The following is a 12,999-nucleotide window of genomic DNA, read 5'->3' as shown; positions in this document are numbered from 1 at the left end:
GGAGGAGGGGAGGATGGTGGTGTTGAGGAGTAGATGGAATAAAATATTAAGAGTGGAAATGTTTATCTGGGTTAAAAATGAAGAAATAAAGAAATTTCCAATTGTGTTATATATTGTAGTTTACTACAATCAAAATGAACAACTTCTTACTGATAAAACATTACAGAAAAATAACTAGAACTTGTGGGACTTGTGGGTTTTTACTGATAAAATTTTTAAGGAAATTAATTATTTTATTAAGATAGGATTAATTTGAGTTATAAAATTTTAATACTTGATACTTTGTCACAAAACATTATTTGTCACATAACTTTTTTTCTACAAAAATATTTCTAATTTAAATGTTTCAATGAATTTTAAATTACAAACGATTTTAAAATTTAATTAACTAAAAACATTAATTTAAATATTTTTTTTTAAATAAATTAAACAAAAACCAGTTATGTTAAATTGTAAAAAGAGAGGGACCCCCCCCCCCCCCCCCAAAAAAAAAAAAAAAAAAAAAAAAAAAAAAACTTACAAACCCAAAGTTTTGAAATCTAATGTATAAAGAACTTTTTGGAAACAGACAGTTTTTCTTTAATTACGTAATGTTCTTGAGAGATTTAAGGGACTTCTTTCAATAACTTAATTTTTTTTTTTTTTACTAATCCCAAACATTTGAATGGCAGCATACTGTACATTTAAAAGATTTTCCTTAAAAATAAATAAATTAAAGGTAATATTCAGTTTTTCTATGACTGTGGGAATTCTGTTTATATATATATATATATACCTTGATGTTGGGAGTGTAGAGATTTCTCAATGAAGACAAAGCTGCAGAGAGGCCTTCTGTACTGTAGGACACCCACAGCCCCTGCAGAACTGAAGAGGAAACCCCAACCTTCTTACTCAGGCCCTGCGTCCAAGAGACAATGTAGTTAATAAAAAAGCATCAATGGTTATGTAATATAAACCCATTTCAAAAGCATTTATATACTGCTTTAGTCAAGTTTATGCTATCAATTTAGCAATGTCAAAACTTCTGCAGTTTTTATAGTTAGCCTAACCTTAAAGATGTGAGCTTTGAGAATGTGGTGGCCAAGTTCGAGGGTCTGCTGTCGATTAAGCTTGCTGTCTTGCCGTGAAAACCAGAAAGCGAGCAGTGTGTGGCCACTCCTATAGAATCAAGATGAGGGTATAAGAGAATGTAGCTATATTTCTCAGACATTGACACATTCACATTCCATTTTACTTTAGGTTATATGATATGAAGACAAAAATGTGGGGCAGGAATCAATTTTTAACATTTTGATGAAATATTCAGAAGACACTTTAGCTTCTCACCTGGGGTCGCAGAGGAACTTGGTCTTCTCTCCATCCTCTCTCCAGATGAGCCACTCTCTGAAGGAGGGGTGGATGAACATGCGCGTTCCATCGCGTCTTTTCACCAGGAAAGGCGAAAGGAGTTCAGACCTCTGCTGGAAGTCATCCCAGTCCATGGCCGCTCCACGCACCATGCCGGCGTTCACGGCACTGTAGGCCTGCTCATCAGTTAAGGGGTGTAGAGAAGCCACGGCCACGTTAAGCAGTGGAAGAACACGCTCGAATGATGACTGAGTTGGGAAACGCATGTTCAGCTGCAACAGATAAACCTCGGCCAGATTCACCGGAACCACCTGCACACAAACACCATGAAAACAATAAATATATGTTAAAAAGATGAAACTTATTAATCCTTCCTTGAAAAAAATAAATTTATGTTAATAAGTTTATGTTTATTAGTTGTTATATATTAATCCTTATATACATAAATAAATATATATAGAAAATGTAAAAAACAATATATATACCTGTATATACAGTATGTGTGTGTGTGTGTATATACATACATACACATATATATATACAGTATATATATATATATATATATATATATATATATATATATTAAATAAAAAAAAAACACACATACTATATATACACACACACACACACACACATACTGTAGTACCTGCATCTCAAAATATACACAATATTTTACAGTACATCCATCCTCTTAATAGAGTACATATGTAAAAAGAACCATAAATAATTAACACCACATACATACCTATGAAAAGCTACAATAAAAAAATATTAAAATAAAATAAAATCATACCTCATACATAACTCCAAAAAGCAGAGAAAAAAATCATAGCACATAAACATATTATAGCTAAAATAAAATAAATATTAAAAAACATAAATAAAAAAGTTAGCACCATATACATCCCTGAAAATCTAAAACAAAATAAAAATATATAAATTAAAAATAACAAATCATACATAACGAAAAGCTAAACATACAAAAATGAGGCTTTAATTAGTTTTAATGTTTCTTTTCTTTTAATTTTATCATCAAGCATCTGTGTTGATTGAGCCCTGACCTTGAAGCTGGAGCTTTTGAGCACCAGGTAACCCTTCTCAATGAGGTCCAGCGTGAGCTTCAGGTGGTTATGGTAGAGATAGGAGCCCCGGCTTAGGATTTTTGGTTGGTTTGTTGGTTTTTGGTTGTTTAGTTTTCTGTTTTGCGCAACGTTGTTCTGGATCTCCTGGCTGCAGTGAAGCCGGTGCAGGATGTAGCCCTGCAAGTCCGAGTCAATCGCATCACTTTCCTCCAGACGATCCAGAGAGATCCGGTGGAACGGCAACGGACGAGTTATATCCTGAGATGGAGAGAGAAAATGAATATGAGTAAATAAGTAAAAAGCATGTAAGTATGGTTAGATGAATGGACGGATGGAAAACAGACCTGCAGTGTGGTTCTGACAGTGACCACCAGTTTAAGCCAGGGAGGAAACCGCTCAACGGTTTTGCACAGGAAGGAAACAATGGTTTCTCCATAATCCGGTTTATGAAACTCTGCCTCATTCAACCCGTCAATCACAATGAGGAGATTCTCCTCACACGCAAGCTTCCTCTCTGTAAACATTGCATGTTTTCATTATTACATATATGTCAGCATAAGAGTGTGCATGAACACGCTTACGCACCTCGATGCAGGATCTCTAGAGGTTCCAGCAGTCCCCTGCGGAAAGCGTTGAAAGGGTCCTGGACGCAGGCGCGCAGGCTGAGGGTGCTCTGCAGGTGCGGCTGGCGGAGCAGCAGATCTCGGTAGGCCTGCATCTGAGGAGCCCTGCACAACAACGCTGCCACATTATGCACAAACTCAGGCACCAGGCAGGTGTATGCGTTGTCGGACTGACAGTAATGGTACGCCACCACCTACACATGAGAGAGCAGATATAAGCTGACAAACATTTACATTCACAGGACAGCACCTGTAAAACATGAGCTTTTAGCTTTGCTTATCAACATAGTTGATCAGTTTCAGGTACATGTTGTTGCAAGAGTGCTGATATTTTACATCACTTCATGATGATCTAAAAACGAAACACCATTACTGTGTTGCTCAGAGACACACAACGGTTCACTGGTGAAGCAAGAACAAGGTAGCTTGAATATTATGTCTGAAATACATATATCGTTCAAAATGCTCAGTAGTAAGGGTGAGATTTATTTTTTTCAAAGAAATTAATCATTTTATTCAGCAATAGGATCAATAGCAAAAATAAATACTTAAATTGCTACAAAATATTTTTTATTCAAATAAATGCAGTTCTTCAAAACTTTCTATTCATTAAAGAATCATTAAAAAAACATGCATCACTGTTTCCACAAAATTTAAAGCAGCACAACTGTTTTTAACATTGATTATAATAAGAAGAAATGTTTCTTGAGCAGCAAATTAGCATATTAGAAGGATCATGTGACACTTGAAGACTGGAGTAATGTTGCTGAAAATTCAGCTTTGCATCACAGAAATAATTACAATTTAAAATATTAAAATATATATATAAAATATTATATATATAAAATATAATATTACAGTTCTTACTGTTTTTTAATCAAATCAATGCAGCCTTGGTGAACCTTATAGACTTCTTTCAAAAACATTTAAAAACTCTTTTGAACATTAGTGTACTGTTTTTTGTTTATTAAACTGTTGTGTAAAAGCAATATTAACATGGATGCATTTCAAACATAGGTCTGTGTGATATTAACTTTGGATTTCAATTACAGACTTTTAGTGTACTTTTATAAAGGCTCAATGTTAACAGCTTATCGACCATTATATGCAACACCCACAAAACCCTAGCATTGTGATAAAAAACTTTGCACAGGCAAATACCATTCAGCAAATGTAATAATATAGTCAAATGGATTTTAACCATTTCATAATTCATTATGGGTATTTATTATTAGACCATCAGGCACTACTTCTGTATATATGCCAAACACAACTTAGTCATACTTTTCACAGAGTAAAGGTGCCCAGTACTGTACATCTAGAGACACCTGATAAATGTAGGTTTAGACAAAGAAATAGACACAAATATTTCCAAGTCTCAGGGATTTAGTGCAGGAACTGCTTTCAGCTCAAAAACACCATGAATATTAAAACTAGAAAAAGATTCAAAGCTCAGGAGTTTTGATGTGATGAAGGGGTTTTATTAATGCATAAAACATTATGGAGTTTGAGTGCATCGATGGCCTTATTCCAATATTCTAAGACTGCTGCTTCCCTGGATTCACTTCATCACGCAGTATGTGTGTGTGTGTGCGTGTGTGTGTTCAAAAGCTTGTCATCATTAGCAATGCAGACTCTGAGTATATCTAATGTGTGTGCTGGGAGACTCTGCGCATATAAATATTAGATGTGGCAACAGAGATGCAATAAACCTTTGTGCTTAAAAGAACAGAGAGAAAAGGAAAGCACAGAGAGAGAGCGAGACAAAGAGAAGAGAGGGAGATTGAATGGCAGACTGGATATATGCCATATACATAGATTATGTTGGTATTAGTTGGCACCTGAGAAGCCAGCCTTCTGAGCGCCTCCTCCTGGCGTCTCCGCATCTCGGGCGTTCCAGGGCAGCTACTCCCTCCGACCAGAGTGCCGTGAGCGGACTGAGGCTGGCTCAAAGGCAGTGTGTCGCCATCTGAGAGGGGGTCAATGCATGCATGTAATGTGAACCTTGTCATAAACTGAGACAAAATGGCATTGACATTTTAATGGCTGAAGATATTTGTTCTCTTTAAAAAATAAAATCAAAAATAGTTTGCCTAGGAATGAAAATTCTGCAATTATTCAGTCATTCAAACCTGTAGTGTATAATTTTATATTTTCTGGGATTGTTTTTCTTTAGAAGTATATATATTAATAGCCATAAATTGGTCTTGTCAGTAGGCTATGTGATGTTGACGTAATATGTATTTTACTCACTGTGACCAATGTGTGGAGTATTGTGATTCTAAAATCATAAAAAATATAATATCCATAGATGCAAATTCTCATCAGTCATAACTAATTAAATATTTCGCAGGATTTTAATCTTCAGAATTTCAAAGCACTTGCTAATAATTTTTTTTTTGCATAAAAACTGTGAGATATTAGAAGTTGCTGAAGTCTTTATTATTTCTTTCTTTTTATTTTGTAAAGTAAAAAAAAATATTAAGTATATTCTAAAACATATTTTAATAAAATAATATACATATCAATCTAAATTACATTTTAAATCTACATTTTTTATTATGAAAATGATCAATTAAAATTATAATTAAAAAAAGCTTCAAAAACACAAAAAACACCTAAAAATCTAGTCTTCTAAAGCCAGATGAGAGTTTAATGTGAGTGACAGACTGGAATTTAATGTGGCGAATTGGTATGAATTAGCAAATTATTTGCTGAAAGTCTTCCAGGTAGTGCTGAAAGTTTCAGGTTTGCATCTTAGAATAAAGCACAAGACTCATATTGACTACTTTTATGGTGTTTTTTGTTTGTTAGTTTTTGTCGTCCTTTTTTGAGCTTGAAAGATGTGGTGTGATGGAAAAGAGCTATGAAGTAACTCCTTTTGTGTTTCACAGAAAAATAATAGCCAACAGATTTGGTCAATAAATAATGACTCAATTATTTGTATTTATTACTATACATTTTTCTCTTAGATGCTTATTAAATCTTAAGGAAATGCATCCACAGTTAAGTGATTTTCGTCTGAATGAATCCGCTTACGTTTTGGTGAGGCGTGTGGACTGTCAGAGGTGATCTGTCTCATGCGGTTGCCGTGGCAGCTGAGAGCCACCAAGCGAGAGACGATGGCCGTCTTGCCGAAGCCCACGTTGCCAACAATAACGACACCTTGACTGGCGGTGGACTCACTGCTGCGCAGACAAGCTTCGACTTCCTGGAACAGCCATTCTCGACCGGTGAAAACCGCATCGGGTGTCAGACTGGGCACCTCGAAGAGAAGCGGCTTTAGGGTGATGTCTGGTGGCCGGTATGGAGCAAAGCGCACTGCATTGTGGGAAGCATTAGAAAATATTGCCAGTGAAACAGGTTTTATACAAACATACACATACATTCTATATATTTATCCTTCCAAAACCTCTTTCTCTTTCTTCTTACAGTGATTTGAAAAAGAGAAAGTTTTACAATTCACTTTCAAACCGAAAACCTCTTCACAATGCAGTAATCATTTGTTAACCAGCAGAGGGAGATGCTTTATCTGAAAAAGGCCAGAACTGGCAGCTTACGCAAGCCAGAGCTGCAGCGTGAAACACCATGAATCAATGGTTGTCGATGGGGTGCTTTGACCCATTAATGCATGGCAGAAAATACATCTGAAATAACAGATTAGCCTCCATGCATCAAAAATAGGCACAGAGCTGTCACTGAGCCGTTGTCATGGTTACAGGACACCACCCTTGGGGATGCTTGATGCTTTTGTTCATAGATTATCTGTCAAATTTAATGCCATCATGCACAAAGCAAAATGTATTTTCATCATCATATTAATCCACCATAATAAAGATCCTTAATATAAATTAAAAATAATCCTCATCTTATATTCATATTCAGTCTTCATTATTCTTATACGTATCATACGTATTATCATTAATCCCAATTACTGATAATATTCAAGGAAAGTGTCATGTACTGTAGAAGCAAGACAGAGATATTGGGAGGAAATCTTCAGCACAATTAGCATAAATTATGCATCATTTCCTGACTGTATAGGATTATGCTGCAACAAGTGTGATGGAGCATATTATGAGGTTATTTATCCCTCCATTGCATGTGGACTATTAATTAGCCTCATAACATATAAATTAGTTATCTATGCATTAGCATAACAGGGTGGGCAGATTTATGCAGTGCGATGTGACCTTTATGAGCACATATGGATGCTAGCAGACACTATAGCAAAAAGAGCAAGAAACAGAGACAAAGAAAGAGGGAGAAAGAAACCCGAGGCAGCCGAGCAGTAAAACGGCTATAAAGAACTAGAGACAGGGAGGTTGTAATAAATAAGAGGCAAAAATAAAAGTGAACTCATTGCTTTTTAGTAGCATATATATTAAAATGTCCTTTCATGGTACAGCTAGAGCAGGTTCACATCCCCAAATGTTTTCCACAATTAAGCGTGATTATTACTGGTGGAAATGGCTTTTAATGTCTTCTGAAAAACTACTATACTTAAAAATGAAAGAACCTGTTTGCCATTATTATGCCATTATCTACACTGTGGTAGAATTCCCACAATCTACAGTAGTCACGTTTGGATACCTCATGGTTGACGCACGGTTTGAGCATCACATCACTATGAACCCTTTTAACAAAATATGATCATATGTTTCCACATTAATTAACATTGCAAATCCAGCCATTATTGTATTATGTTTTCATTTTTAAAATGACTACATTTTGTGTTGTCTGGCATTAAATTACAGTAAACTGGTTAACGCTACTCCATGAGGGTTTCTAATACAACAGCAGAGGAAATAAAGGCAAATTTGTTATCTTTCTCTTGTCTGACCAATGTAATCAATCTCTCTCTATTTTTTCTCTTTTGTAAGGTCCTAGAAACACTATCGTGGATTTGCTCTTTTGCTTTTGGATCAAATGGAAACAGAGAAAGGATATTTGTTGTAGTTTCTGTTCACCACTATAGAACAATACCCAGCTATGATGACTTCCGCTTCTGAGAAGCTCGGAAATGTGATATAAGTAAGCACACAGATGCAGTCTACCTCCAGTGCTTTGTCATCCTGAACTAAAAGGGTTATTTGGTAAATTGTGACTCAAGCTACTGGAGTTCTGACTGAATCTGAGAGGAAACCCAGACCTCCAAGGCATGATTTAGGATGTGTGGAGCCTTGACTGTGAGCTTTAGACAGCAAGCTGAGTTCTGACAGATGAGGCAGAGCTAATGCTAAGAGGAAGTCAATACATCGATCTGGATGGGAGACAGATTACGGTACGGCAGTCCAAAGGGGAAACCGAGCACAGCAGGACGAGGGGGGAGAGTGATCCGCAGAAGAGCTTTAATGAGATGTGTGTGTAGCGGAGAGCAGTTGTATGAGAAGCAAGACCCACACACAGATGTCAATTCAATTAACATTACATTGCAGAGATTAATTATTTTTAAGCTCTTTTATTTTGTAGAATTCTATTTTTGTTTCCCCTAAAGTCCACTTATAATGTTAATCAAGGTTCTGCCACCAAAAACATAATTTAGATTTAAATGATCATTTTCCACCCTCTCTAAGATTAAGATGGCTGTATTTCTACTGCACATTATATGTAAGTGATGGCTGTTATGACTGGCTTTTCACTTTGCATGTAAAATAAGTAGCAACACCCTCTACAAGCTGCTGAATAACAACAATTTTTTTTTTTTTTTTTACATTTTAGGTCAATAAATAATAATTCCATCCTTCTTTCTCTTTGCTTTATTATCTTATAGAGCTGCTTTATAACTAATGAACTTTGCAATAGTGCTATTGAATTAAATTGAGCTGCATAATGACACAAGTGTCTTTTTGGAGCTGCTTTACAGCTAAAATTATATTTGTTTCACAGTGCAACATTAATACTGCTATGTTCTTGTTTATTACAATGAAGCTGCTTTGAAACAATTTGTATTGTATAAAGCGCAATATAAATGAATGTGAATCCACTTGAATGAGTAGGTCTGTCTACACTTGTGACTTGTAATATACAAGGTGTGGTGAAGTGAAACAAATAAAAAGGTTTATGTGGTCACATACACATAATAAATCTGGGAAAAATATACACACCTCTCACGTCTGCTTGTCCAGAGCGGCTGAAACCGGAGTTCTGTCGTGGCATACGCAAAGATGTGCGCAGTGGAGCCTGTCTCTGCTCATCCAGATACGCAAGATCCTCCAGGTGAGCTGAACTAGTGGCTGTGAGAGAGGGGGGGGGGGGGATTAGGCTACTTTTAATATTTTAAATTCAGTATTATTTATTTTTTTATTTTGTGTGTGTGTGTGCATTGATGCTTAGGCAATATATTATATTCAAAATATTCATGCCAATCAAGTACGTTGAAATTGAACACTGAAATAAACTCTGAATTTAATTTGAAAATTGAGAAAAGAAGAGAGAGAGAGAGAGAGAGAGAGAGAGAGAGAGAGAGAGAGAGAGATTGGCAAACTCTATTTAAACTCATTCCACCCACATACATATTCAACTGAGGAAGAATACACAACAATAACAGTGAAAAACAGAAACCAGTTATTATGCATTTCATCATTTAAGCAGCCAAGCAAAAGAAGAGAAGCTATAAAAAAAGCAAACATATTCTGGCAAATAGGTTCCAAAATGAGCTTGTTGTTCAAAAATCAAGGAAAGTTTTCAACAGCATTAATAAGTCTACTGTCAGTTTAACTTCGCCTGAAATGAATCAACTCTCAACTTCAGCTATGAAGTAAATCTGACATAGTATTTTTGTTTAATAAACCATTTACCATGATAAAAGATTGATATCAGATTGTACTTGGACACATGCTATGTTAGTAAATGATTATAGAAGTACCATGGTGTTTATTCTATAGAAGCTTTTACTCAAAGTGACTTACAAATGATGCTACACTAAGCTGTTTTACAAGGAATTCCATGAGGAAACAGTGGTATTTCATGGTACTATCAAAAACATGCTACTAATACCATGGTTCTATTTGTCGTTAGTGATGAGACAAACTGTATGAGAGCTTGCGTTTGCTTAGCTTGTTATTGGCTTACATGAAAGTGCATGCATGAATTCTGAGCCGCTTTTCCTTTGCTAATGAGGAGGAAAGTTCATGGCGGCTTGATACACAAAAATATTAAGAACACAGTGGGTGGCCACTGAATTTATCAAACAGGAAAAATAATGTTGAAATCCCTTTCAGAGCAAATTTTTCCAGCTGATGAACAATAAAAATATTGACCAATCAGAATCCACCCGACTTCAAAGTATTTAAGCTTTTAAAGCAACAGAGTACATAACTGCACCACATGCTAAAAATAAACTGAACATTACTGTCTGTTGGTGTGGATGCTAACAAGGTTACTGTTATATTTTTAGGTATCGTTCCTGTTGTGAACAGGCCTTATCTGTAAACTGGCAAAAACTATAGTTATCATTGTAAAATGTGAAAAATATCCTAGACACCAGCATTTCTCCTGCCTTGACTGTGTTGCTGGATTTACAGCCACTTGAAATGCATCACAATGACTTTGGCTCCCATCACTGAACTAGTGTTTTACTGCAGTTTACACAAAACGTCTGAACATTTGCACATCTACATATCTCTAACCTGGTCTGCACATGGAGATCTGTTTGTGTCCTTACATGATACTTCTATATGGAAGATATACATATAATAGCGTATGCTTTTCTAGGTGATCACACTAGCGAATATCACCTAAAAAAATTGCTTAAGGTGCTGCTACATTTACCTTAGTTAAGCGAATATAACTAATAAGGACAAAAGATTTCCTACCCAGATTTCACATTTTTTGATGCCACATTCAACCACTTTAGACACACTGACACTTCTGCCATCTTGGAACAGTTAATGTGTCGTCACTCACAGTAAAAGTCAATGAGTTTTCCTAGATGCCACAACATTGCACAGCCTCTGGTTGTAAAACCCACCAAAATTTAAATTCCTGGAGAAATTAGATAACCTTTCACATGTAAGAATGTGTTGGTTTGTGTTTTTAATATGCATCAACTCTTTATTACAGGTTTTTCAACTACGGTCATTTTTTATGTTGTGTTAGCTTACCGCTTGGTCTTGTGGTGTTGTGCTAGTTTTGAAGAATCATGCAGACATAGATATTCATTCATGTGTATAATTATGGTTGCAGACACATTTAACTTGTTCGAGTGTTTGCAGACCATCTTTGACAGACAGACGGCCTACGAATATCAGCTCACAGAAAAGCTGCTAATAAGGCATCTACCTATACACATCTATGGTTTATATGTGAAGGTGCATGCATGTATATGTGACAGGAAGTGAACACAGGAGAACAAGACTCATACCAGTCTTTCTGTTTGTAAAAAAATAAAAAATAAAATGCTTCTTGAACTCAGAGATCAGGCAGGTTTTGAAAGGGGAAGATGGAATGAAATATGAACACACAGAGGAGGTGAAAAAAGAGAAAGAAATGAAAAGTGTGAAAGTGTGTGCTTAATTTGAAGCTTTGAAACAATCCAGAAAGACTCTGATGAATTCTTTAAAATAATCTACTTCATAACCATATGCTCAAAGATAAATGAATAAACAAACAAACAAATAAATTATTAATATGAACAATAATTCTCCAACTAATAATAATACTGGATTGAAATGAATTGAAATAAAAAAATAAAAAACATATTATTATTATTATTATTATTATTATTATTCAGGGAGTGGTTATGGTAATTATAAATAATGATAAGCAATACAATTTGGTAACTTAACTGTAGGCTGAACAGATGAACAATTGATGGTCACATTAATTAAATTAAGCTTGCTTTGTTCAATCAGAATTTAGAGGTGGGACGATCCATTTTATAAACATTCAATTTACTTTATTTTGACAATTTCTTCTAGCAAACCTTCAAAAATCAAAAAATAAATAAATAAAAAAAAATTTAAAAAAGAGAGAATATCTACAGTGCATGGAACTGAGCTACAGTGTTTGATACTATTTTCTCACAAGTGGATCCAAAACCATCAGCACAAGCCACAAATCCTTCATAAACCAGGAGGTGATTGACATGGACCTCCTTGCCTTGTTGTAACGGGGCAGCATCAGGAGCTAGGAGCCGCTCCAGAGCTCAAATAGCCCATAAAGCTGAGAAGAGGGGCACTTCTATAGCTCTCACAGTAATCACTATGTGCTTTTACTGACCTTGACATTTTAAGGGAATTGGAAACACGTGTCTGTTGACTTTTAAGGTCTGGATTATGTGGGATATTTCCTGTCTCTGCAGTTCACCATTCATGAACAGAAGTGTTCAAAGAGCCTCAGCTGAATGAGCTTCACACAGAGCTGATTCCAAATATTCACGCGCGGTGAAAGATGAATGTGAGTGTTTGTAACTAACAGGAATTGAATGCTGGACTGAGTTTTGACTAGCTCAGCATAACTTGGAGGTTTCTGCCATTTTACAGTTAATCTAGGGTTAAATAACAACTGAAATGAAAATACTGAGTTACTGAAATTACTCAAAGGAAGCAAAGCAATAAAGGTATATTCTAGAAGAAATTGCTAAGATAAAGTAAACTGAATGTTTATAAAATGGATAGTCCCACCTCTAAAATCTGACTGAACAAGAATGCTTAATACTTTTAATTCATGTGACCATCATTTGCTTATTTATGCAGCCTACAGTTAGATTAGCAAATGATATTTCTTATCATTCTTTATAACCATATCAGCAGCAGCACCAATAATAATAATAATAATAATAATAATAATAATAATAATAATAATAATAGTTCTTGTTAAGAATATGATATAACATTGTTAAGCAGCCTAAACTATAACCAAATTAATTTATGTATTATAATATAGTAAACCAATTGTGGGCTAAACAAATTATGATCACATAAATTCAGTTTTATTTTTATTGC

The 12,999-nt window shown here is 35.3% G+C and overlaps 1 protein-coding gene across 1 annotated transcript in view; it reads right to left on the bottom strand.

Moving 5' to 3' along the window:
- tanc2a (tetratricopeptide repeat, ankyrin repeat and coiled-coil containing 2a) overlaps positions 1-12,999 on the bottom strand; it is a 129,028-nt gene that overhangs the window by 13,251 nt on the left and 102,778 nt on the right. The window contains exons 8-16 of the mRNA XM_042728062.1: positions 9,160-9,288; positions 6,092-6,373; positions 4,894-5,021; positions 3,015-3,246; positions 2,774-2,943; positions 2,409-2,687; positions 1,327-1,658; positions 1,050-1,158; positions 772-898 (exon numbers count right to left, since the gene is read on the bottom strand). Coding sequence (XP_042583996.1) covers positions 772-898; positions 1,050-1,158; positions 1,327-1,658; positions 2,409-2,687; positions 2,774-2,943; positions 3,015-3,246; positions 4,894-5,021; positions 6,092-6,373; positions 9,160-9,288 — 1,788 coding nt within the window. The remainder of the gene's footprint in view (positions 1-771; positions 899-1,049; positions 1,159-1,326; positions 1,659-2,408; positions 2,688-2,773; positions 2,944-3,014; positions 3,247-4,893; positions 5,022-6,091; positions 6,374-9,159; positions 9,289-12,999) is intronic.

Source organism: Cyprinus carpio, chromosome A3 (assembly GCF_018340385.1).
Source record: "Cyprinus carpio isolate SPL01 chromosome A3, ASM1834038v1, whole genome shotgun sequence".
NCBI lineage: Eukaryota > Metazoa > Chordata > Actinopteri > Cypriniformes > Cyprinidae > Cyprinus > Cyprinus carpio.
This window is presented reverse-complemented; position numbering and strand designations above follow the sequence as displayed.